General features: G+C 40.0%; 1 protein-coding gene across 1 annotated transcript in view; it reads left to right on the top strand.

The window, feature by feature from the left end:
- The window catches only part of T265_11123 (hypothetical protein), a gene marked incomplete at both ends in the record, with an annotated part of 53497 nt that extends 27715 nt beyond the window's left edge, over positions 1–25782 (top strand). Inside the window, 3 exons of the mRNA XM_009177691.1 lie at positions 8240–8314; positions 21853–22015; positions 25285–25782. Coding sequence (XP_009175955.1) covers positions 8302–8314; positions 21853–22015; positions 25285–25393 — 285 coding nt within the window. The remainder of the gene's footprint in view (positions 1–8239; positions 8315–21852; positions 22016–25284) is intronic.
- Positions 25783–27388: the final 1606 nt, after the last annotated feature.

The raw sequence follows: 27388 nt of genomic DNA, 5'->3' as shown, positions 1-27388 counted from the left end.
ATGCCTCATCTCTTACCACTATACTATACATCCATTTTGCTATCCCATTGTCGTGAATGCGCGTGAATTTCTCTACGTGCTGAATGTATTGGATTCTGGTGTCTTCACCTTCTTCAGATGTTAGCTAAACTGAGCAAACGACCCTCAGTTGTCAGGACCACTTTTCACTCTTCAATGTGGTGTGCGCTGATCAGCCCATTTAAGTTTGTCTTGAAGTAGCTTCTTTGGTTTAAGTTCGTAACACCATCCTCACAGTTAGGCTGAGAATAAAATTTAAATGAAAACAACCGCCAAGGCTAACCCATTTATTTGCCCTTAAACTCACCAAAAGGTAATTCATTCGCAAAATGACCGGCCTTTCCATAATGAATGTTTAAAATATGCTGTCTGATAAAATTTCCCCAAAAGCAGTTGTCCCAAATGTTTTGCATGTGTCTTCGTTCAATATAATAAAAAAACCTCTTCTCACTTTTGATTAGAATAGTACTTTTTAATGTTTCCTTTTGACAAACTCCTGGAGACAGCATCTCCCCTAAACGTGAAAAAAGTTCAGGCTGTGCAGAAAGATAAAAGACGCATTCGCAAAACATCTGAATCCTTTGTCTAAGTTACTCTACAACTGAATGTGTTGCGCAGAGATTACCTCGTGCTTTACTTGGTACATGCCTTGCGATATTGCAGATGGTATAGCACGTTTTGATACTTGAAAACTTGGTCATCCTTAAGCCTAGGTAATCTCAGTTATCCGTATTACCCACATTTCCCTTGTGTCCGAGGTCGATCTTATACCAGTACTGTATAAGATGGGTCATCAGCAGAGCCAAATGTTTTTCGATGTCTTAACAGTATTGTGGCGTTAGCATAAATAGTGGCAGAAAACCTGCAAATCTGGTATTTATATCGAACCGTCGGTATGACAGATATTCATTGTGATCATCACTGGAAACTAGCTAATGCATTCATGTGTTGAAGAGCACGATAGACCTTCAGTCTTGTGACTGATGTGAACCTCTTCCTCTTGTATAGTAAGCCACTGTATTTAGTACTATTGTGATCTACGACTGAAAAATGAGTGTAAATGAGATGTGAACAGAGCGAATTTTGGCGGGCTTTGTGTGCGACGAAACTGTACTCGCTGGTCAAACTATGTACTTCAGAAGACAGAAAGGATATTCAAGTGGGATCGTACTTTTTTCCTCTGAAAACCTATATGCGACTTTTGCTCGTGCGCGCAACCATTTACTATATTACAGGAGATCACTCCAACATTTTCCTGTAATTCGTATGTTATGGGCCAGCATGGAGTCACCCGTCAAACGGACAACAGATCTTCAACCTCATATACAGTGGCTGTTTCTCTGCCCGCAATATGTTTTTTCGTTTCCATACCATAACCACATGCGCAGATACGTGCATAAAAATATATTTATATATGGTATAAGGACATGGGGGAGCAATTTATTATTCCTTTTGTCTGTGATAAATTCCGCTCATAAAGGCTCATGAATATCATCTTTATTCACATTTCATGCTTATTTCACCGATAGTTATGTTGCAGTTCAACAAAGGTATCTCTCTATCCGCCTGTTAACGTTTCGGAAAACATTATATGCTGACGCCCACATTTTACCAAACAGTCGTTTTTGACCTTGTTAGATTTTCTAGTTTATACTGCGTTGTAACCGCCGATCTAAAATGCTGCCCTAATCCCATATAAACATTTGGAAAAAAATGAAATGTTTCTCGCCTCAGGTTTAGTGGTAAAATCAATATTGTGTGGACACATTAAGATATTTCAAATTTCAGTTTACATGGCTTGAAGCTGTCCCAGGTAAATAACCCATAAAAACATTTTATCGCTTGGTTCTTTAAAAAATGAGCAATCAGAAATCAACATTACTGGCTCCATTTCCTTTCGGGCGGTCAACCTTCAGTATTATTTTCCTCTAAGCTGACGTCTATGTAAAAACATAAGGTGTGTTTTGATTTACACGCTAACTGATTCATGCAGAGAAACACGGTCAATTCTAACCCATTCTTGAACACTGATAGGAAAAAGAATGGTTATTCAGTTTTATCACAGATACAGTTATGGAGTTGGATAACAAAATACTTTGTGGAAAAGTAGGTTTTATTTGATAAAATTTTAACGGTGAGACTGGATGTTTTGCTTTGCGAGCCTCTTTATATGTTTCAAAGTAAATGAATCACGAAAGTTATTTTCGTGCTTCATAAATAGAGGTTAATCTATTCGAACTTAAGTTAACCCTCGGTTAACAAACGAACAAACGCACACTGTCAACTTTCAGAAGACTTTTCCAACGGATGAGCTTGATATGAGGAGTCACTGTTCCCCAGAAACTTACACATGCATATATAACTTTATTCGCTGAAAAAAGCAATAGTTGTCCAATAAAAGTGCAAAAACACCTGGATGAACGACCGAATTTCGTTTAAATACATGCCAACGCTACTCGCATATGGAAGTATATATATGTATATATATATATATATATATCAGTTCAGGGATGTCATGATATCCATATGGGCTTTGATAAACGGAATCAGTATAGGAGCTTCTAACTCGAATTCTCTGTACTGGCTTATTTGTAGTAGGCCCCCACCACAAAAAATTCTCAGGATTTAGAGCAGTCAGTACACTACGTGTGGTTGACTGAACGAAGATAAATTGTTGTCATCAAAGCGTGCACAAGTGAATAACTAAGCCATTAAGTGATAGCAAAGATAGTCCGAACAAAACCGGTTGTGGCGCTTCGTTTGAACCAATGAACCTGATGCAAATAAGCAGAGAGAGCCACCAGCATGTCTAAGTAGGAGTATGTTGCATTAAACGTAATCCGTGGTCTTCACTGAGATTTGCATACTACCGCATCCCTTCCATTTGATGAACTCCCTACGCGGAGGGCTCCAAATTGAGCCACTTCAATTAAGGTGGATACACGGGCAGCACGGATGCTGTAGGTGCACTTATAACTCCCATTACCTTACACAACCCTTCCTAGCTGGAAATGCTGAGAATACCAATTTCCCCTACGTCTAATTCTGCAAAAAGGGCAAAAGGTGCATTCATCAAAACCTAATACAGGTAACTGGAGAAGGTGAGTCACGAACGAGCAATACACGCATTTTTGGCCCTGAGCCAAAGAGGTAGAAATGCTGCCGCTGTGACTAATTCGAAGCCTGTTGTCACAGCTTTCCTTAGCTCATATAATGTGATTTGATACATTTTCTGAAAATGATTAATTTGTTCTGTCACTGCAGCTTCTTACGAATAGGCCACAGTGTTTTTTCCGCTCACCCAATGAAGGGCCATGTAGATCTCATGAATGGCACCCACAACACTCATTTTAGTCTGAGGCATCTTATTATGAGTCTATTTTTTCAGTCAAATAATTTGCACTCTCCGGAGTTTGTGTTAGCCTTCCGGAATGACATTCGGAAATCCCGTGCCTCAACCAAGTCGCCAGGATACAGAAAATAATTTATCCACTCATTATATCACAGCAGGTTATTTCCTACGTGGTTTTTTGCATCCAGCAAGCTTTTTGTTCTTTTAAATAAGATATTTCCCCTTTTTGCATACTCTGTTCCTCAGACTGAAGTAACAGATCCGAGAACTTTACATCCCAGTCTCCCCTTGGCATGAAATCCATCAGTCGTTGGATTATTGTCTTTTTGGTAGAGTATCCCTGTTTGAGGCGTTGGAGTATCCCCCGCGTTCTAATCTACGCACTTCTATATGTGACTCAACTGATGCCATCTAGTTCATTACAGTTGCTGCGAAGTGTGGAGAAGTGGGCCATTTACCTGATTAGCATGCCAAGTGATATTCTGTCTGGTCATGACGTCCCAAACTGGCGAAGTGATTGTGTTTTGTCGAAAAAATTTGGCCAATTGTGTGGTTATTCCCAAACACCTCTGGGCATATTGACATTCTGCAGAGCCTATGAAAGCATTAACTCGAAAGTACGTATCTTGGGGTGACTGAACAATACACCTCCTGGTTATCCGTGACCTACCGGTGTTCCCAAATTTAGACACAAGTGACGATGTTCTCTAATAAAGAATAAGGAAAGCCGTATTTTGCTGTTGAGTTTGGTCTGCACGTTATGTACGGCTGGGTCATTTTCATCTGAATCTTTGATAACCGTCTGGTGAGGGATTCTGAGTTTTCTACCTAAATATATATCTAAGCTTTTAGATAATGTTTATCAGACAGATATAATTACCTTTAAAAGAAGCACAATAGGCTATATTAGAATATTAAAACTTTTGCGGCTATTTGAGGAATAGCAAACAGTGAGAACCACGCGCTTTCACAGATTATTTCACAAGTTGGTAGAGTTTAAAACAAGAAGGACAATTAGGTGCATACGATTGTTTTAGTGCGTTTGTAACTATCCCAAAAGATCAACCCCCATACTCCGAATCGGACCTTAATTCTGTCGAGAAGATTTGTTTGCAAAATGGTTTTCGGCTGCATTATTCTTGCAATCTCAAACGGTTGACTGTACTTGCGAGCACTGTTCCTATTTTTCGGACATCCTTTGAAGCCTTAGGTTGTAACCATTCCTAACGTGCTATACAAAGGCAGGTAGCATATTGACTGGTTGTATGTATTCTTCGCTGTACTCTTCGTTTCGAATGTTAGATACGTCATGCATTTCAGTGAATTGGTTTGTCTCGAAATAACGTCTGAAATTTCACTGTATTTCGAAAACCCCTTCAGTGCGTTTCAGCTAATAATCTTGAGGCACACTTATCGCACCCTTTTTCCGCATTTGGGTTTCGCAGTGACCACAATCCAGCCTTGTACAAACTCGTACAGTCACTGTTCTATAATCTGACGCGTTCCTTTTCCTGCGTATTGAGTCTGAAGCGCGCTTTTTGCGCAAAATGTTTGAAATTGTAACACTACCCACGACGACATTCCGTAACTTGTTTGAAGCGCAAGATATTTTTGGGACCACTGACTTAAATTTGAGCAGGTCGCCGCTTAGCTTAGACACTACATTCGCCATTGTTGTCCTGATTTTACCAAAATAAGTCTTGACAAAATGTTTTAGATTACTCGATTGTAATTTTTACTCTTCTTGGAAGAAATTTAGAGCTGACACCAAGTATGGGCTTTTCACAAAAGATGGATATTGCCTGAGTTCATCCGAATTTCTTTCTCATAAGAACGAAAGCTAAGAAATTCAATATCCTGATGAAAGACTTCCGATATAGGATCTAATTTTTCCTACTTCGTGGGATCACCAAGTAACACAGCATAAATCCATTGTTTTTCAAACTGATTACACTATCAGTCAGTTGCGAAATGGATGCGAGAATCCGCCCACCAGTCAACCATGGGAGTGCTGTAGCAGAAATCCTATCTCAGCTACCCAGTCATCAATACTCGTTTGTTTTTGTCAGCGATGCGGTCTCAAACAAACCGCTCTGGGGACACGATACTTTACTATTTAAAGCTCTCTAGAAGCCAGCCATCTCTTTCATGGTAATTGGGGATAATCAGTCTGTAAGCCTCATTCACTATCTCGACTTATGGGTCGATGGTTTATTCGTAGAGGCATCTCATATTTAACAGATTTCATTCTGCATTTTGAAGCCACTCTATGCTGGGAGGCTAAGAGTCATAAAGTACCCGTTTGATTCGTGTGAGGTATCACTAGCGGAGATCTAAAGACCTCCAGGCTGATGGTTGAGGACTACAGGATATAGCCTCCTTCACTGTTCAGTAACGAAACTGACATCACTCTGCTGTTGGTTGGCTGAGTTTTGCTGATAAAATCAGACTAGTGCTGCATTCTAAGCTGCATTCGAAGCTAGCCTGGAGGACGTTTTTGCCACTAATTCCGGAGGTTCGTGAGATGTGTGCTAATAATTATTGCCAAAAAGTGCAGAGTAGCAGCAGCTTGAAGGATGAAGTTTACCAAGATTTTGTAAATTACCGTATTTAACTCAGATATACCCAGATGTATGTACGCCTTAATAACAGTTTCATTGGAGAACGCTTTCTCCGTTTCTTCCACTTGGTACCGCCTACTAAAGTGACTTTGGGAACCCCCACTTTGAGGATCCTTCTTAAATGACTTTTACCAGTATTTTGAAAAAATGAACAACTCTCAAACATACATGGACAAATTATTTCTCAGCTTTATCTGATTTGTCCCTAGAACTCGAGTTTGGTATGTCTTGGGCAACAACAAACGTGTGGTATTTCTTACTTCGTAAAAGCTATTGGATAAATTGACCATGGGCCCGAGTGAAAGTACAGGCAGCATTTTCTTTGCTGGGTTGATTGACTACCTCACAGGAGGACATGACTTCAGTTTCGTCCTAATATCTTGCTCTTGCCAAATAATGTTTGATATCGGTTATCAAATAACTTGCTAGCGCGTTCCATGTGATGAGAAACGAATGCAATTTTCAGCAATTGAATCAATGCGCCAAAACCACAACGCAGTTCGCACATCCAGTTAATCGGTGAAATGATGGCATATTAGCGATCTTGAATAAAAATTGCATTATACATACTTTACTGGAAACATATTGTTCGTCTACTGAAGCTCACATATAGTTCAGATATGCAAACTCCTGGTCTGATTTAAGCCGAGCGTCTAAGAGGAACGCATGAAGTGTGAGCATCACTTTTAACCAAGTGAAGCAAATCTCAAGTCTACATCCGACGAGTGGTCAGGGATATTAACACCTTTAAAAGGACGCGGTCTAGGTAAGCTATGCTAACTTTGAGGACGATTTACATAACCAGGCAAGTGGAGTTCTGACTGTTCATTTGCATAATGTACACGCCACAGCGTCGAAATTGTGTAGTGACACAGTTCAAAGGACAATGTGAAAAAGCAAGTTCTCAGCTGTCTATTCAGCCGACTACCAAAAGGAAACCTTAAGTGAATTCCGCTCGTCAAAACAAACAATTCGTATTCCCGACAGAGTGTCGACTAAATCCATAAATAGAGGTAAATAGGATGGTGACGTATCTAAGGAATCATATTCATTCAATAAACCCGAACATCATTTAACGGCCCTTCAAACTGAAGATATCTGCTCTAGTTCGCTGGTTCCCCTCACTTTTGGTCAACTGTCAAAAAATATTTTTTATTGGTGTAAGCACCTCTGTAAGACATTTCCCCACATGCTTTCGAAGTTTGGGGTTTCGTTAAAGGCTATATATTCCAAGAAACTTTCCCTCCTTTTTGGTGTATTATGGTGTATTATATGGTGTATTATATGGTGTATTATATGGTGTATTATACAGCTGTCCACTGTAAACACTACAGTTTGTGGTTAGCACATTATATGAATTTCTTCATCAACATTCGTCGGGCTACCAAACGCAAATAAATAAATCATTTTGGATTGATCTAGATATATTGCTGCTTATGAGTTCTTGAGACGTAGATAGACGTGAAGGGCAGATACCTGCAGGCCACAAAGACCTTGGCCTGACTGTCACTTTCGCCTTCTCCGCCAAAGATGAACATGATGACAACTTGGGGACTACTCCTGTCTGTTCGCTCTTCGAACTGAGTCTCCGGGACTTACTGTTGATTCAGCGTAAAACCCATTTACGATAAGTGAATAAGCCATGGGTTTCGATGAACAACGATAGTTGAAATATTGGCAATCGTTGTTCGCATGTTTATTGGCCAGAAGTCGGTTTGGACAGAGTTGTAACTGGTATTACGTGCTGTCCGAACATAACATAACAAAGGGTTGAATGAAACTATAATCCACTAAACAAAATCACTATATGTTGTATTTGTCTTTTTATAGCTATCGGCTTAAATTACTGTTTGAAGAGCTAATGCAAAACACATTCACACAAACCCACTGGCAAACCAATCTGCTCCCTATCCGCGTTGCCCAGAGGTAATGCTCGAGCGTACTTCTCAGCTTACGTTCTATCGTTCCAGACTGACTAGGCTGCGCCGGCTGCATGACGTGACGCAGAACATAGGCACTAGAGTAAATCTGGTTTTGTCACATCCGACAACAGTCGCGGAAATTGTAAAGTATTTCAGCATAGGTGTCTGTCCAGGCTGAAAGTATGATCAAACTTTCTTCACTGACTACTGGGGATATACCTGGTGAAATCGTCCTCCAAAACAGCAGCCCACGGCTTTTTAGCCCAATACTGGAAGGATAGAACGACATCGCCTTATGAAGCTTCTTACTCATTCTTTTGTTTTAGCTCATCTGGTAAACGCAACTTGAAGCCGCCCTCATTGCTTTACTTGTTCCGCCTAAGTTGGTATGGAAAAGCAAAGTAAGTATTCTTTGATCATGTTTGGTCTATACCGAGTTTTTACATGTACCTGCAATTTGTTGAGGCTTGGATGAAGAAACATTGGGTTCCCCAGATTTGTCATGTTATCATTTATTGCACTGCTCATCCTTTTTTCAAACCGGATTTGGCTCAATGACGGGGGTCGAGACATTTCTATCCCAAACCAACTTCTGAAGAGTTATTCTTGGTGGTTAGCTGACTTTGTCCGAATTCTGACTTATTCAGACTGTAATCAGCAACTCAAGAAATTTTGCACTTGATATGACGGTAACGGGTAACCCTTTCAGCTGAAGTCTACAGTGGCAACGCCAACTGAGAGATGATTTGCAACTCCGCACCAGAATAATGCCCGAAATCAAACGGACAAGTATGACCTGTGTTTCATTTCTCAAGCTTTCGCACACAACCGAAGAGGTCGGAATACTTTACTTTGTTGCTACGCCGTCGGTTGGCGAGAATAATTAAGCAGATGTTAATGGGAAAATATGTATGGTACCGTAAATCAGAGTGTGACGAATAGATGCACCAACCTAAGCTTCACAAGAACGTTTACTCTCTAAGCTTTAGGCCTTGGGCACTGGTGACAAACGGCGAACTGAAACATAGGCCGATATAAACAATGAAACCTGCACAATGCTTGAATCTTCAATGAAAAATCCGGTGTTTCAGTGGTCGAAATCAGTCGACTGATGGTCACCTCAGTACCTCCAAAAATTCTGTCTTCCGGGGTAAGACACGCGATTTTGCTGAAATGCCGCTTGCTTTGATCAATCAAAAAACATCATCTTACGTACAAATGTTGGGGTTTGCGTTCTCGCTTACATTTGCACATCTGTTCCAAAACTGGTACCAAACTAAGCACTTTGTATCTTGTCACTGATCCAAAGGTACGTATCATATGATCAGAAAATTTAAAAGTATGTGTTTGTGTCCTCAGATGCATGCAGAAAGAACACAGCTGCCGGTTTTCACAAATTACGAGAACGACCTGCGGGATCGCAGTGACGACACCTTATGTGTGCATCGTGTATCCAGATGTATTATAGCAGTCGACAGAGCTAATCTGAATTGCCCAGAAAACACTTTCATTTCAGAAGAGAAGCTGATTTGTCAAAGACTGGTAGCTGATATCACAACCTATCAGTAACCATAATATAGAGCTTCCACAGACGCAAAATTTGCTCAAAAGTAATTCTTAGTGTTTCTGAGTTCAGGAGCCACAGCACCCCGTAAAATGTGCACCCGAATTTTTTTTATTTTAAACGTAGTAGTAACCTTTCTCCTTGGCGGTTGTAAGCATAGTTACCCCAAATAGCTGCCTCCGGAACGTCAGGCACAGCGAACTTACTTCGAATCCTACAGCAGATTTGATAGCTCTTCTCATTCTTCCAGTTTGTGACGTCATCTGGTTGGTTTATCTACGGTACAATGTAGTGACGAAACGAACATTGCGCTTGTGCAGACACAATTGTGTTGAAAACATCTACACGAGAAAGTTAACTGGCAAATTCTTGACCGGAAAGAAATCATTTAATTTCTGTAAACTTATTTTAAGTGACTCAGTACGTAGGTGTGCCATATGTCGGACATCTGTCGTGAGCCGATTTTAACCACGTGCCAACGAAACAGTTTAAAACATCGTAAGGGTATAATACAGAGTTTGACTAGCAGAATAAGCAAGCGGGAGCTGCTTGAACTCCTTCCAGGTTCAAAAAATACCTTCGCGAAAGATGAACAACGTTCTTACAAAAATGGTACGTTTGAAATGCAATTCTGAATAATCGTTCTTAGTTTCTGGGTGGAAGATTTGTCACTAGATGCCCCGCACAATAGATCAAAATCGACTTGCAACGCACATTGCTTATTCTGTCCAAGACATCTTGGCTCCGAAGGGAAAATTTTCGGGGCATTTGAAATATATTCGCTCATCTCAGTATACAAGCCTGCTTAATCTGGAAAAGGTTGTCAACGCCAGTAGTTTAGCGGCGAAATTCTAGCTCCTTTAGTTGTCTACTGTAAGTCTTACTTTCTTAGGCCATTAATGTATGCGGGTCATATTTCAGTGCCGATTTGTAAGCTGTCCGAAATGTGGAAGATCTCTTTCCCAAGTTTGCATCATGACTTTAAAATGTAACAGAAAATGTTCCCAAGCACCTGCAAATAATGGCTTCTCCACCGCGGTAACTGAACAGTTATTTTCCGTTAGTCATACCTTGTGCAGCTAATTAAAAAAAGGAGCACTTTTAGTCAACTCAAACACTTCTTAGACACCAATATACGTAAGAGATGCTGATGAGAGCAGAACTTCATAAAAGTTGATAATACGAGAATCCGCAATTCATTGAAATTTAATGTGTTTTACAGATAAACATGTCCATATCCGCATTAGGTAAAAACTCATTTCTCGGAAAGTCTAAGTTTCACCGTCTATCTGTTGTTCTGGCACTACAAGTTGAAACATCAGGAAATGAGTCTGTGGTCTGATTCCTTGTAGAGTGTCTGCTTGAAAAGTTGACTGCCGTCATTATTTTGTACTACAAGTGATCGGGTCATAAAGTTAAAGAATAAACATTTGTTGACGTCATCTGCGTTGTCTTATTGTTTAAAGGGTTTAATCACAGTTTGCAAGTTTAAAAAGTCGCTTGTAGTTGGAGGATTTTTATCCGTTCCATTAATAAGAAACTGTTAGTGGTTAACATTTTTATGGTTGAATTCATGCGAGCAAGATTCCTCTGACCTATGATTAGGTGTTCGTAAATAAGTTCCGTGTGAATGGGTCACTACAGTAAATTCCTTGCTTATTGTATCAAATCTTTACCCTAACGAAATTATTGATCCTTGCAATTGCCGGAACCGCTTAGTCGTTCTCCAAAGCCAATGGAGTAAATTCCTCCTGCGGAACAAGTTATTTGCCTGTTTTCCTGCTTTTTGACCACCAAGAAGTCCTTCACCACTGGTCAAAAAAGGAGCACAAACTTTCGAAAAGAGGACAGATCGACATGTGGACAAATGGGGTTTTACAGGTGTAATCCGAAGTATTCCAGAAATAATCGATCAGTTTTAAGAAATAGCCCGCGACATGCGCTTCAACGGTCCCTATTTTCGTAAACCATGATCCACGTGATAAGCAATGTCTGGATCTGCTCGTTGGTCGACTACGCTTGTGCAATGACAGTTCCTGAAGCAATGACTGTCACTGCTTGAAGCTAATCAAGATAACTGATCGGCTTTTACTGGTTTCTAACCACTGAGGTCTTGCCAGCCTGAAAACCAGCAATATTTTCGAGTAACAAGCTGAGTAATATAAAGGAGTACGAGACATTGTTCTAGGGCTCATTGATTTTCAGAAGCGAAATAATACCTGGTACATACGCTATCCACTGGTGAACACCAGAAATCTTCGATACTAGCGGGAACCTTTGCCTAGTTGAAGCCGATCGTATTGGTAGATTTTATTCTAAACATTCCAAACATTCTCCCGCATTTCAGGCAGATTCAGGTAGTGACTTGAGTTACGGGAATTGCCTTGGACTTTTTTTATTCAACTGACTGTAATGAATCCGCCCTCTTACCCCATTTTCCAGGCGAATCTATATATGAATCCCCAGATCCCTGTCCAACAGGTACTAAGTACACACCATAAAGTGAAACAAACAATTTTTTCTGGTACTCTTCTGGTGTTATCGCTCACATTCAAGCTCGCATGCGTCCGTTGCTGCCTGCGAATTTTGAGTGGTTTTCATTTAGTCATCAAATGCGTTCAACCTTTGGCTTGTCTATCATCTAATATCTAGTGTCATTGCTGTATCCTTATGCCCGCTGCTTTTCAACTGAATCTTTGACAGCTAGATGCTTCCACCCTTTTGTTTTGGCAGGTTTTAGCAGTTTTCTTACTTACAGACGAATAAAATTCATTTTTGGGTGCACCCTTTAACTGGTGACGTTTAACCCCCTCTAGGTTAGACATTCCTCCGAAAGGTGCGGACGACTTGCCATGTGTGGGATGATCGGTACGGTGTTTGAAATACTAAGTGAGATTGACTTATCGGGTACGGTCGAAAAAAAAGCTGTCTGTTGCTCTCTGTACCTTTTGGTAAAGCCTGTAAAACAAATCATTTGTTTAGTTCAACTGATAAGTTCGGAACTAACCATCACTGAACTTTTAAACTTTTAGACTAAACAATGGTTGATACATGGCGTAGGGAATTCTGATGCTTGGAATAACAATATTCCGCGGTTCACCTATATAGGTAGCTTAATGGCAAATCTATTTTGGAGTTATGGTTTTTTTATAAGAGCCCAGTACACCATGTGCAGGATTAGGAGATTCGGTCCTGACAATTCCTGGATGATTATGTTCTGTATTTCAGCGCATATTCAAGTTCAGGATTTTGTGCATGATAAATATATACATGGTACATACGTAATTGAGTCACCATGTTGTAAACACTGACATTCCTAGCACACGCTTGTACACCAACATTCTGATCACCTTAAATTTCACAACTTGTAGGGTTTTTTAAGCGCCGTGCACTTATGTACCAAAGGGTGACTATTATTATTTTACCTAGCTCCAGCACTTTGTGCACGGTTTTGCACTTTTGGAATGAAAAGTGGTAAAAATTAAGGGATCTTCTTGTGACATCTGCTTACCCCGAATTGCGGCAGCAAAGTTTGTAAGTCTGTACTGACAGTAGCAAAGCTGCATCATGCCAGTGGGTCAGAAGTGAACTGAGGCTAAAGAATATAGTCTTTGTACGCTTCTGCCTGGGCTCATTTGTAGACCGGATCTAGACGGAAGATACGTACTTGTTGTTTTGTCGTAAAGACTCTTGCATAGGTTTTGAAGCTCAGTCATGTTTAGTTGTGGGAACCTGTATAGTTGTTTAACCGATAATGTGAGGACCTTTGCGAATCCACTTCTTATCCAGATAATGAGTTGTGAAAAGGCCATACAGACTCCCTCACGTGTCGCAGATTGAGATAGATACCGGGCAATAGCCTGAAACACCAAATTCTTTGATGTTTCATTCGCACTACGCTATCTGGTGAGCTTTTCGATTAATGAGACATTGCGGTTGCTTTCCCGTAGTGTTTTATTCATAGTTCTAAGCTTGGCGGTACATGGTATGGTGGCAAATCACAGCAGGGCTCAACGACACGAAACTGCGTTAAGAAACTTCTTAGAACGCTTTGGCCATCTATACATGGCTATGAACAGTTAACAACATAATCTTGCGGCGGTCAAATCAAAGGACACTAAAATCTGATAGGGAAATATTGTTTGACGCGGAGAGTTTTCTATAGCACAACAAAGATTAAATCGCCTCAAGGCCAGCTTTTTATGCCAGCCCGTAGCGTCTCAACCGTCATCGTGACAATGCATGTCTTTCTAACATGATCTGTAAAATTCTACAAGACGGCTTATTTACAAGAAATTCTGACGTCAATGTCTATCCAAGATGATAGCACTCCGGTGGACTTAGTTAAACTGTGACCACAGTGGAAATGCAAAGCCTTCCATTTCATGGTTTTAATTATTGTACTATTGTCTTCTTGTGTCAGGTTTCTTGAACGCGTACGCTATTTTCACAATCAGTATTCATTTGAATGGGAGCTATTGGCTGAATTTCATTCACGTTGCTGTGTAACCAATTCTAATTTCAACCCTCCACGTTGAATAAGGTTGGTTTTGAGGAGGGAACCGAAGTGGACTTCGAGTTTTCTTTGTCTTTGTTTGACACACGCGCTTCAAAATCCAGTTAGGTGACACAAAGCGGGCACGTACCAGATGTGGCTGTTTACCACGTCTGAACTAGCACATTTATTAGGATATGACTGAAGTTCACTCACAATGTGGTCAAGGATGTGCCCTGCTAGTGAGCTATGGTAAGATTGACTCCATTTTAGTACATCCCCGGTTCATTTTACCTAATCTCATGAGTTCAGAAACATAGGCGTTCGAATGAGATTAATGTGAGTACAACTTCTCAAAATCTTGGAGCTAGATCTGATGCTTAAACTACTTGGAGTATAGCAATAAGAATTAGTACACTTGAGTGTTGTAGTACATTACTACAGAAGGTGCGCATTCTGTCCATTCTATGAGGCATCTTTTGAGCAGTTTGTTAAGCAACTCATTCGAACAGCAGAAGTGAACATCACTGCATCAAGAAGTAAATCTCCAGTCGTCAATCAATAACATGATAACTTTTCCGACTCCATTTTCTGTCTGTTGGCAAACGGACACTTCCTAAGCAATAGTTACAGAGTAAAACTAGTATCAACCAGTATATTGGATGCCGCTTTTACCGTCTAGCTTGCTGTGTTCCTGTTTATTTTTGTTGAAATAAAAGCCTATGTATTGGATTAGGTGGACGGCACAGTCGGTTACCCACATGACTAAAACCCGGTAGAGAGCCTTGAGGTTCTCCGTTCTCCCTTTTTTGGGGTGGGCATGGAATATAAGAACAAACAGTGACACTATTATTAGTGGGAACGATTGATGGAACTGTTGTATATCCGGTGGCTCTAACTACTATGAGCGCAGAACACTGCAATTTCTAGTACATACGCCTTTCAATACAGGTGCAGACACCGGTTTGTCACTTTGTTGCATGTCCCAGATATCGTGCGGATGCAGACACTCAGATGCGTGCCTGCACACTGACGCCAGTGAGTTATGCTTGATCCGAAAAAATTGCAGTATAGTGCTCGATTACGTGGGTGTCCTGGTTTTAAAAAAAATAACCGGGCTAATCAGACGCAACAGATCATCGCACTAAAAACCATTACTTTAACCAGAATATCCTAAAACAATAAAAAAATACTACAAACTTCCGACATCAGATAATCTTTCACCATTTATGGTCTCAATTGTCAAAAGTAAACACCATATGGATCAAACAAATGTGTGGTTTGAACTGAAGTGAAACTGCAGGATCGTATTAGATTGCACACGATCACCACGTGGTGCATGCGCAGTGTGCAGCAACATACACGATATGGTTTGTTTGGGTCGATTCATGAGCTGAAACCCAAGCACACTACTTTCCCTCGACTCAATAAAGCCTGAATAGTGGACAGTTGAATGCACCTGTCCGCATTCATTATTGCTTTTCTAAAGACATCCTGTATGAAAGTGCTGCACCGGCTATTTATAGATCAATACAGGTTCATTCTGTCCGTGATATGGTACTACAAGTAGCTCGTTAACATCAAACCACTGAATAAGTTTTGCCATTATTTATGTCACATCGTCAACTCATCGTGTTTCTGTGTGGGTCGATGAAGACAACGCGAATGATGCTCAGGTAATGCGGAACAGCTCAGCGACCTAAAATATGAATTTCGTCCCTAGTGAGCATGGTGGCTCTAAAACTGCTGGTGGAATATCATATTTGGGATTAGGTAAAAATTACCTCATAATAGTGTCCGATAGAGCAATATAAAAGGAAGATTTTGAGCTCAAAATCACGTTCGTTTACCTGGAAGCAGATTGCCTGATTGAGCAGTTTGATCACATTGCTCATACCACTTATAACTAGCATCGAATGTTTTGGAGATAACTTCAACCTATAGAAGCCTCACTTTTGTCGTTTATGCATAATATGGTCAAATACGTGATCATGAGCGCAATGAGATTGCTTAACCGTGATTTATTGTGAAGGTACCTAGAACTAAAAATTATCCAATCCTTCGAATTTACCATCATCAGATTGGAACTACCAATAGGCTGCCATTTATCACTAAATTCCCCGAGTACTCTTGCTGAAAGAGGAAGAGGTTACGGTAAGGTGTTTCTCAGTGTTGGGTAGAGGCAGCATATTCATCGATACTGTAAATACTGTTTGCAGTTGCATATGCATGCTTCACTGCTCTTTGATTGTATATTCACTCTCCTTTGGATCATTTAAGAAACCTGAATTTCCCTCTGGTCTGTAAAAATGTCACGGAATGGTTGTGCAGCCCAGACGAACCCACCGTGTGTTGTCCGAATTAAACTTAACGTTGCGTTTTCTCTGTCATATAGCTCCGTAAATCCCAACTACATGCGCATTTAGTGTTACCCTGTAGAGCTGGAACGATGGCTCTGGACATTGAAACACATTGAAACACAGCCGCACATACAAATAATAAGCACATTTTCTCCCAAGATCTGTATTGTATGGAATGCAATACATTTGTAGGTAGGCTTTCCTTCCTAAATTCCAGGTTGACAGAATCCGCCACTTGAAGAACTTCATAATAACCGATCCAAACTGTTCCTTATTTAAACAGCGCAATCGATATCCCTCTTTTAGAGCTATTATACCTTCTGCGTGTCATTAGGTTTATTCTCAAATTTAAGTTACAATTAGGTAACCAACAGGCGCCCTTGAGACTTTTCTGTGGTTTCAGGATAAATGCCCAAAAGTACGGTGCATCTAAATCATGAATTGACGTAAAATGAAGTAACTTTCAGAATGTGCTCTTTGGCAGAAAAACAAGAAAAACTGGTGTTTCAGATGTGGGACATTCTACTTAACAAAGACTTTTTTACGGCCGTCACTTTCTGCTTATACGTTTCACACTTGGGCGCGCAAAATTGTGAGCTTTAACTTTTGTAATACCCACCAACTTTCTGCACCAAAAGATAACAGCCAAATTTTTGCGCATTAACCAATTGAACCACTCTACCATTTTCAGGAATTGCTATCCTTTCAGTGAACTAACACCCAGTATTTCATTAATCAGAACTAACCGAAAAGTTTTGTTTGATATTATTTTTAGTCGGATACGACGTTAAAGCATTCGGATTAGGTGAGAAAAATTCACTGATTGGTACTGTACTTTGAAGCCAACGGTTAATAATACTTTCATCACTACCTAGTTGAATGTTATACCGCATTCCATGCTGAGTACCTTATTTTACAATCTAAACGGAGCCACATAAAAGTCAAACATGGAAATGTCTTTTCAAATCCTGCTATACGCCTCATAAAAGTGAATGTCTGTGAGGAATGTGACACAAAGATACGGTAAAATCCATGAGGAAAGCACAATAATTGCAATCCTTGCGTCCTTAAATCTAATTCAGTAACAATACGACATGACCCACGGAATAGTCCATATTTATAGCCTTGTGGCAGTCAAGAAATTTGATCGTTAGGATTTTGCACAATTTAAATAAGAGTGCACTCGCATTTTTTATGGCGACATCAAAAGCTACTAAACCTCTCTCAAATGAGAGGTGGTTGCAACGGAGAAGGCACTCACAAAAATCGTGAAAGTTCATAGAATTTAACGATAAATTCATGCACTTAGAGTACCGTACCGTGGGGCTTGAAAGCCTCTGCCCTCCAAATCTTCCAACCCCGCTAATTCAGTAAAAATAAGAAACCATTACTTATTAAAAATAACATCTTTTGGCCGGAAACTCACTATTCTTGAAACTGCCTCTACCATCTTACACCCTGGTGACTTATGAGAGAAGTAGTCTTTCCACAGTGAGCTCGATATAAATCCACCTTATTAGTGGAAACACAGCCATGCGGAAATAATGCTATATCGTTTCGCCATTGAGAAGACCTACTGAATATAAATATGTCCATCTAAGAAATCCGGTAAGAGCACTGAGTTTTCTAAAAAATGAGTCAACCAGAAAGGCCCTTTTGGTTTTTCAATACGACATCAACGGCGAACGCAGAAATCAAATCACCCACAGCAATTGATGTTACGTGACTCCAAAGTCAATACAACACAGCGTTATGATTTGTATACTTGATCGATAGAGTCAGAATCATATAATTCACAGTGAGTGTGATGTGACGGCTCAAGTAGTATAAAACAAATTTCACTAGTCCCCATGCAGAAAATTAGATCTACCAAGCGTTGATTTGCAGCGTATACATCCTGATCAAACGTTGCCTCTTTTATTTGCAACACTAACATTACTCACCAGATGCAAGTGAGTTGAAAAACTGTGATGGAACACGTTGTCTGTATTCACAAAAATGCCAATTAATGGATGATTTTTCCGGCAATTGATGGAACTCATTGGAAATTGAACCTGGGCTTACGGAAATCTTCACTTGGACTGCTGGGGCAAAAAAACATAAGATTGTGAAAAACGAGTGAAACGGAACTATAATTCTATTTTCTGGTTCCGTCTCTCGAGGAGAGGGGAGATTTCATTGAAATTTTCAATTGTCTTTCCTCAACATGGGTAAATAAGTCCGCTCTTCCACACAGNTCCGGAATACTTCTACCCGTTGGCTGTCGGCTGCTGTTTCAGAGGAGATAAAAAATCAATTTTTTGGTCATCAACTTTTGCAGGTTTAAGCACACTCTGTGTTACTACACTTCGATGCTATGCTCACTGGCCAGAGGATCAGGACAATGAGTTGAACAGCTTGATTCAAATACAGTGTTTGAGATGCGGACTTGTTAGACAACTTGAAGTCAAATAGTGATGAAACCAAAGAGTCCGTGTGTCGCTCTCATGCTTTTTAAAAAGCACCAGCAGTCTGTAAATCGTATGTTTTAGAATGATTTCAACCCGCGATGCATCACGTGTGGATTGAAAATCTAACCCAGCGTGATGGGATTCGCAAAGCGATAGCTGATTTCCTTCCACGCAAACAAGGTGAAGTTAGAAAAGATAAAACTGGAAAACTTTTCCCAAATGCCCAACTTAATAGATTTTTGGACAGTCTTGATCCAAACATAAGCTAGAGAAGGTCTTTATTAACCACTAAATTCACCCAAGACATTGGCCGCAATCGATGAATACATCGTATTAATTACCTTACGTGTAAGTATGTACTTTTACTTTAAGCTGAAGTCATGCTAACCGAATCGGAGGAAATTCAAGTAGTTGAAAGCACTATCGTTGCTGCCACCCTGTCGTTAATTCTTAAACGATACATTTGGTGACAAAAACCCTTCCAAACTGATGAACGTTTTGATTAATTGTACAATTTGAAAGGCTGCATTCTATCGGACTTTCACAGCGTTTCGCATTTTGGGAGCCTTCAACTGATTGGAAATTGCTTGAGGGACGTCAGGATTCTGACAAAAATATCCTCCCTCACCTAAAAGGTGCTGTACCCCACAATTATGGTATTCCCGTAGCTACGTGTGGAAGTGTATGTCGTTAGAAGAGGTAGACGCTGGACAAAAGCAAGTCAGTGTGTCCTTTGGAAAACTTCAGTGTTAAAAATAAACCTCTAAAAACCCTTGAGTTAGTGTCAAGCAACCGTAGATATTAAAAAGCTATATACGTAGATAATGTAAAGTGACGATGTTGAAATGTTATCTTCGGGCACTTCCCTCTATAATAACTAGGCCATGTAAATTGGAAGCATTCTAGGCACCAAGAACTGTGAGTGAAATGATGGAGCAACAAACCATCACATGCATCACGAAATTTCTATGAACGAAGTCCCAAACTAGTGTGTAGACAGCATTTCAAGACACAGGACTTTGACGTCGGGCTTTGAATTCGTGTCTTCATAACGCCATTCCATGGTATTATTTACTGAGTCATTCGGACGTCTGAGGACCTAGTTTTTTGTTCCCTGTTACTTTTTCCCCTATCTGGGTACTGCTTGTTGATGTCTGGCCTGAAACTATTGACAAGAAGGTTCCAATGCAAAGTGAGATCTTTTCAACGCTCTCTTAGTATGGGTATTGAGCTGATCCCTCGACGTTTTTTGCCGTGGAAACGTGCATCTTTGACAGATAGTGCTTTCAACTCTATCTGTATCTCATAACGCACGCGCACCCAAACTGTACACAGCTGAGAGTGGAGAGTGAATTTTACCTAGAACAAGGTTTAAGACAAATTACTGTATGTATGAGCTATCGTGTACTTCAGCCGCCTTCAACCCAAATCAATGACTCGTTTTGTAAGCCAGCAAAAGAGCAATTTCTCTGCAGTGCAATTGGCTGGCTTAATTGGAGGATTTCATTTTACTGAGGTGAAAACCTTATCCGGGCTTTTCGCTGATAACCGAAAGAAATTTTGTCGAACATAATACATACTAGAAAAGAGCTTTGAGGGTCTACACATCGGTTACTGTCTCCCAGGAACTGAAAAGTCCTAGTCATTGAAGCCAATGTTTGTCTGAGCCCCAGTGTCTGGGAATCGCAGTTTTGCGGATCCAAATTCTGACGAATGGAATTTTATCGTAATGACAGTGAAATTGTATCATTTGTTAAGGCGGAAGGTTTTAATAGGGCTTATCTCAGGATGAGTAAATGAATGCATGTTTGTACAGTTTAGGATCAACCACAACACATGAAGATTGGCTTTGCTCCTCAAAACAGTCACAAAGAAGAACCGGCCGTGTTTTCAATTGAAGGGATTTGTCGTGAGGCTGCTGCATAAAACCTATCTTCTTATTTCGACCAAACCTTACACCGGTCCCCAGCTTCACAGCACTATGCTGTAGTTCCACAGCGTACCTGAAGATCTGGGTTCCTGCCCACTACCCTTCCTAAGTGTAAGCAAAAACACCGCTTTTCGGCCAACTGGAGACCGATGGATGTCGTAAAGGTTCGTGGGATACACCTGGATATGATTCCCAATAAAGCTGTTGGATTTCGACTGGCTGCGCCTGCAGAAGAAAACTTCGCTGAAGGGCTCCTAAATATCGGAAAGGAAATAAGAAATAAGCATCCCAGGAATGCAGCTGGCTAGTTTGGGTAGGTGAGTATCCATCATGACACCAGGAGACTATCTAATTATTAATTTCCTGCGGTCATATAAGAACATGAATCTTCGTTCAACAGAGACATCTACTTGCATATTCGTGGAAGATAGACGCACAAACGTTGACGGACAGAAAATAATGTACGACACACAAGATCCTCTTATCAGACATTGGGCAAGTCTTATCGAAATAGGTCCAAAATTTGCTCCGATGGCGATGTTCTTTTTAGATAGACCCCGATCTTCCCTCGATTTGTTAGTGTACACAATAGAACACGTTTCCACATGGAAAAAACTCACATTGTAACGCTTCAAACTTAATGGCCACAGGTTTTCTTGCACAACAAACGACACTACCTGAAACGTTTTAAATTTTTAATCAATCAGTCACCTTCAGCGACTAATTTGGCTAAATATCTTAATAATGTTTCGTCTGAAACGTTCAGCACAACTAGATTAGTTAAGAGTGATCTGTCCCAATAGAAGATCTACTACTACTGCTACTACTACTGCTACTAATTTAATAGATCGAACTAAAGTGTTCTCCGCCGTGGGGGACAACTCTATGCTCAAAAAACGACCATAAGCCCAAGGAGTAATGTCAATGAGATAATTTTCGTCATTCATTGCCAATAAACCTATTTATCTTAAACTAGAGGAAGTTTTTAACTGGGATTAGCGTAGTTCTCAGGCCAGGAGATATGTTGTGCAGATTAACAACGTCTGCAAACGCACATTCCAGGATATTTTAACGATACTGTGCTTTTTTCTGACAGCACTAGTTACTGGAATTTCCTCACTTGGATTTGTTTGTTTATAGATTACATAACTGAACAACCGTCAGCTGTAATAATCAGTGCCAGTTTCGGTCCGGAGGCACAGAACTACGTTTGTAGTATATGTCTCAACAAGGTGATTACAACGGTGCAGTACGTTAATGGCGCATGTACCTGGCTAGCGTGCACAGGTATCTTTCTCATTGGGTAAGACTTTTTAATCATGGCAGAGTGTGGTTTTATTCTTTATATTCTATCGCTTTTTTCTGAAGCACTAGTTACTGGAATTTCCTCACTTGGATTTGTTTGTTTATAGATTACATAACTGAACAACCGTCAGCTGTAATAATCAGTGCCAGTTTCGGTCCGGAGGCACAGAACTACGTTTGTAGTATATGTCTCAACAAGGTGATTACAACGGTGCAGTACGTTAATGGCGCATGTACCTGGCTAGCGTGCACAGGTATCTTTCTCATTGGGTAAGACTTTTTAATCATGGCAGAGTGTGGTTTTATTCTTTATATTCTATCGCACGTAACTCCTTTCGGGTGCACAAGGCTTTCTGGAAAAACTACTTATAGTCATCTCCGAAAATGTTCACCTTAAAGACGGAACTGAGGATGTTTGTTGTGGGCTGTGTTCTAACCGTTGCAGACAAGGTCTAATGCCTTCACCGAAGGCCACACAGTTGTCAGGAAAGATCTTCATGCTTCCCGTCATCGCGCTGGGTTGTGTTCAATGCTTTAACGCAAGTGGCATTGTCGCACTTAGTCGAGATGGAACCACGAGATGTGTTCAAGGGATAGAGTGGTGCCGTAGCAATACATGAAGCAGAAAGAAGGCTCTGCGCAAAGCTTGTGGAAAGAACGCGAAGCTACCTCTTGAAGACTGACGGTGTGTGTGGGCAAATCTGAATTCAGCAAGTGCTCGTTGCCATCTTAAACTTAAAGGAGGAAGTCCTGAGGATGAAATTAATAATAACCGCATGTTCACGAGTGACTTGAATTGAGAAGAAATAGTGGTGGGTGATGGCACAGAAAAGTAGAGCTCCAAGGGTATCTGGAAGCCAAGGTTGAAAAATCAGGGAATCATATCATCCAGAAATTCACTATTGTAGCCTGTCACCGAGGACTATACAGACTCATTTACAAGCAATAATAATTTCTTTGGATATGGTTCTTGGACTGAGCACGAATTCCCCCTATAAGGCAAGAGATTCTAATCTTGTGGCTCGCGTCAGATACCGGACCGCCTACAAAGAGAGATCAAAAGGCGGGTACACGATATGCTACGAAAATGCAAAAGCTAATAGTGCATAGAATTTTCCCCTGTTGTATGTCAAGAAGCGGATGAAGAGGGCTTCCTTTTGTGCTGATTCTTGCAGTTTTAATAAGCTTACTCGAAACCTGCTGATGGCAATTCGTCTGTTGAGAATTTAGTGCATCATTTTGCTTTGGAACGTGGTCACTGACAATTAGCTACCGAACTAGAGGTTGATGAGTAAGCGCAATCTGCGGTGGGACAGTCAAATCAAAACAAAAAGATGCTTTCAGTCTCATTTGGAGCACCTTTACTTTCTAGACCAAATGTATTGTTTAGCATATAAATTGAACGTTTTTGTTTTCAGGGAGGTCTGTTTGCAGTGATACAGAACTAGAACGAGTTCGTAAGACAAGTTAAGGCGTCTTCTTGGGACGTTTCTTCCTGAGTCTACCTTGCACATGAATAAAACTGAACATATGTGGCAAACAAGATCTCTGTACCGCTTCGCTCACTAGATTTGTTTTCCACGTTCATTTTTCTAATGAGCTCTTATTTTCAGGAAGCTCAGTACAGCCATGCTGTAGAAATTACTGTTTTTCAGTCCACATTTTAGAAGTAATCAGTAATATACCGTTAAAAAATGATAGTTCTTTTCTTAACGGACAGCTTAACAAATGTGCTGCGTCCTACTGCGATACCTCTGAAAGTAGCCCTTGTCACTTATTTTTCCGCCAGATTAAAGCCTGCAGACGCGCACTCGAATTACTTAGGCCTCTCATAGGTGCACTTTACTTGTAGTTTCCTGTATTCTGAGATCCATAACTGTTTGACTCATTGTTAAAAAAATAAACAGTGTTGCTAATCTGTGGCTTGAAACTAAGTTACGTGGTGGCTCCACTTCGTAAGTACGAACTCAAGACTCAGTTGCTAAGAGATGGTGTTTTGACACTAATGGTTAAGCCATTAATGGTTAAGCTGAAACACAGCGCAAAAGTACAAGTCATCAGCAATAGTTTCATATAAATATAATTCATCAAGCAAGACAGCGTAAATTGCTTACCGCTGGTCTCCTGGGCTTTCTGTTTAGACCGATACTGGAATCATGCTGAATTCACATGGGGGCTACTGTATACTTAAAGACAAGGAGCACCTATCATCCTAGATAAAATCCACTGTTTTTATCATAATAGACAGATTTGGATAAACCGCTTTTATTGCTTTTATCACTTGGCCAATATTGTCAGCTTAAATTTGCTATTCGGCTGAGATTGATCGCGTTGGCTTTCCTCCACATGAAAATATCGTAATAAATCTCACGCCATTCCAGATGAACGGGACCTATAGGTGTTTTTCCACAAGTAAAATCACAACTTAACATCAGGTCTTGAGCAGGAGAATCAGGTGTGATAATGTCACTGCTAGTGAAAGGAAGTTCCTTGCCAGACTTCCATCATTATTTACCTAGCTTCACAAAATTATTATGAACCAGGGTGGCCACTCACTACAATTATGATTAAATGTTTGTCAGTATGACTTTCAAAACAGTTTTTAAGTTCGCAATATTGTAAAACCTGTTTGCCAATAGTCGGAATAAAAGACGTATGCAATCGGTAAGAAATTTACTGTCTAAACTACAGTTTATTAGTTATTGGAAAATGCTTTGATGCAGGACACATTTGTTGTGACATTTGTGTGGGATGCAAAAGGATTGGACGCTGTAAGGCTAGAAATATACATACTGAATTAACGAAGAAGAATAATGGTTGTTAAAAGGAAACTGTGAACAGATAAACAGCGTTTACCTCAAAGATAAAGCGATCTCACCTTCCTGTCATCCAGGAGGTGAATAAAGTTGTTAAAGTGCACTGGTAACAGTAAATCTTCGTCACAGTAAATACTAAATCCCTGAGAAACAGTTGCTTCCTCAACCTGAATTGAAAATGACAAAACGTGGATTTACTCGAACGGTACTCAACTCAAATCCAGATAAAAAATGAGCATTTGAAGAGGTTATATAGTACAAAATATACAATACCCAACAATTAGGCCGGACAACACGCTGGCTGAAATTCCGCGACTACATTCCCTTGCCCAAGCAGACCAAGAAAACGCAAGACTGATCACGACTTCTGCCAACCTTTTGAACATTCTTGAGTAACAAAATCCTAATGCATATGAATAAAGTGGCGCTTGTGCATTTGTTTCTTCTCCAGAGGAGTCCTCGGTTGCTGCTTAATTCCGTTCTTTGTGAACACATGCAAAGATGCCAAGCATATGTGCCCAGTATGTAATACCGAACTTGGTCTATATAAACGATTATAGCTTGTACTCTGTTACTTTAACTCTTTTTATTTAACTTTGTAAGCTTCAGTAATACTGTCCACATTGTGTAAATTTCCCTATCGCCTTACACCTTACAAAATGTTTTAACTCATTTTAACTCCTTAGCTGACTGCCATTTAATTTTGCTACTGATCAAGTTGAACTTCATCGCATTCAGAAATGTTCCATTCATCCAAAGTACTGTTAATGTCTACCATTCATTCGCATGTGGCACTTAGAATACTGTTTTCTTGGATGGCATTTTTTTTATCTCGTTTTTATCTAAACCTGAGTGATTTGTAGCATTTTATAACTTCCAACTCCTACCCGGTTCAAGTCTATCAATAACAAGCATACTGATCAAACATCGCCTAATCGATCCGTTTTTCTTTACGGATGGGAGATTTTTTAGCTAAACACAGTGGCCTTAGATCCTAAACAATTCCTGGCCAGCTTGGTGAATAAGAGAATGGTTGCAGCACATGCATTAAATTTGAGGCATGAGCTCATTCAACCATTTCTCGGATGATCTAGAATTAAAGTTTCCTACTTGTGCAAAAGAATTTATTGAACGCAGCCTACATGAATCATTAGCAATGTTTCGAAGTGCTAAGGTAATAATGTCTGAGTTCTTTCCCTAAACGTTGATCAGCTCACCATTTCTTTTGCAGCAAAGAAGATCTGTTTATCACATGTTATTGTACTGCTACAAATCGTGGGACGTGCCGCAGTTTACAGTTTTGGTGATTATCCCGTTCACTTTGTCAACCACAGTATCTATGGTGACTGATCTACAGGGAGATCTAGTTGCTAGAGAGAAAATTCCGAATAGGACATTTTCTTTTGAGTAATCTCTGTATTGATGACAGGCACGCTTAATAAGGTAATATTATTTGTTTGAACTCGACAGAAGAGCTACTACAGTTATATTTTCACGATTCCTACCAAAATAAGCGAAATACTGTAATATCCTTGGTTAATTTTAGACCATCCGGTCATTTTCATTGTGCACACTAAGTTCCAGTGCTGATTTCATCAAACTCCAAGTAACCGAAATTAAAGATTCCACAAAATTCTTACGATTTCAGTGCTTGCCAAAATCTTTGGTTGAATCCAATGTATTCCGCTGGAACTATGATTAAATAATATGCTTAGTAACAAAACCCTCAAAGCCTCGTTATTCAACCTCGAAATGTGTATCTAGGAACGTACGTTATTTAAGGTGTTCATTGATCGATGGAATATTCTGAACTATTTCTGGTGTATACTCAACCCGTTTATGGTATCTGAAAAGTGTTTTACAATCCTATCTACAGTTTGCTCATATTCCATTTCTGAAAGGAAGGCGACAAACTGGCAACCTTCGAACATTTGATTTCAGCGAATTTATGCAAATTACTTGATTCATTCGATAACACCTACGCCACAACGTACATCTATCTTCCAGTATATACATGACACGGTCCATTAGGTTTGCAGCAAATTTATTTGTGGTTCGACAAGAAATATATCTATGTATCATACTGCATCATGTACTGAAGTTTGGTCGTAATTTGTCTACTCAGATAATGGGTTTGCTTATACTGAATGTACACAATGTACTTTATGCACTACGTTTGCTTTCAAGTGTTTTTTTTTCAGTAGTTTTTCAACTTTTTTGAAGAATTTATAAATTTGAGCATTTTGATACTGGTATTACAACTAGATCTCAATATATCACATCATACTCTGGGTAGAACAATTCAGGGTTTTAGTAGTCACCAAGATATGTAAAGTCTTGTGAGGTACCGAATCTTCAATTTGGCAGATAGTTTGTTGCGTTCACTGAATTCATATTTCTTAAGCTGGGAAGTATTTCCCACTAGGCTGACTTTTTGTCTTTTAAAAAGCAGGTATCGTCTTACGATTTAAACCTATGTCAAACAAGCCATTGAACTAACCATGCATTCGTAAACGCACGCTGGCCCTATTGTTTTTCTTGGCATTATCTTTGAC

Source organism: Opisthorchis viverrini (genome assembly GCF_000715545.1).
Source record: "Opisthorchis viverrini unplaced genomic scaffold opera_v5_447, whole genome shotgun sequence".
Classification (NCBI taxonomy): domain Eukaryota; kingdom Metazoa; phylum Platyhelminthes; class Trematoda; order Opisthorchiida; family Opisthorchiidae; genus Opisthorchis; species Opisthorchis viverrini.
The sequence above is the reverse complement of the archived record's forward strand: the minus strand, read 5'-3'. Positions and strand labels throughout refer to the sequence as shown.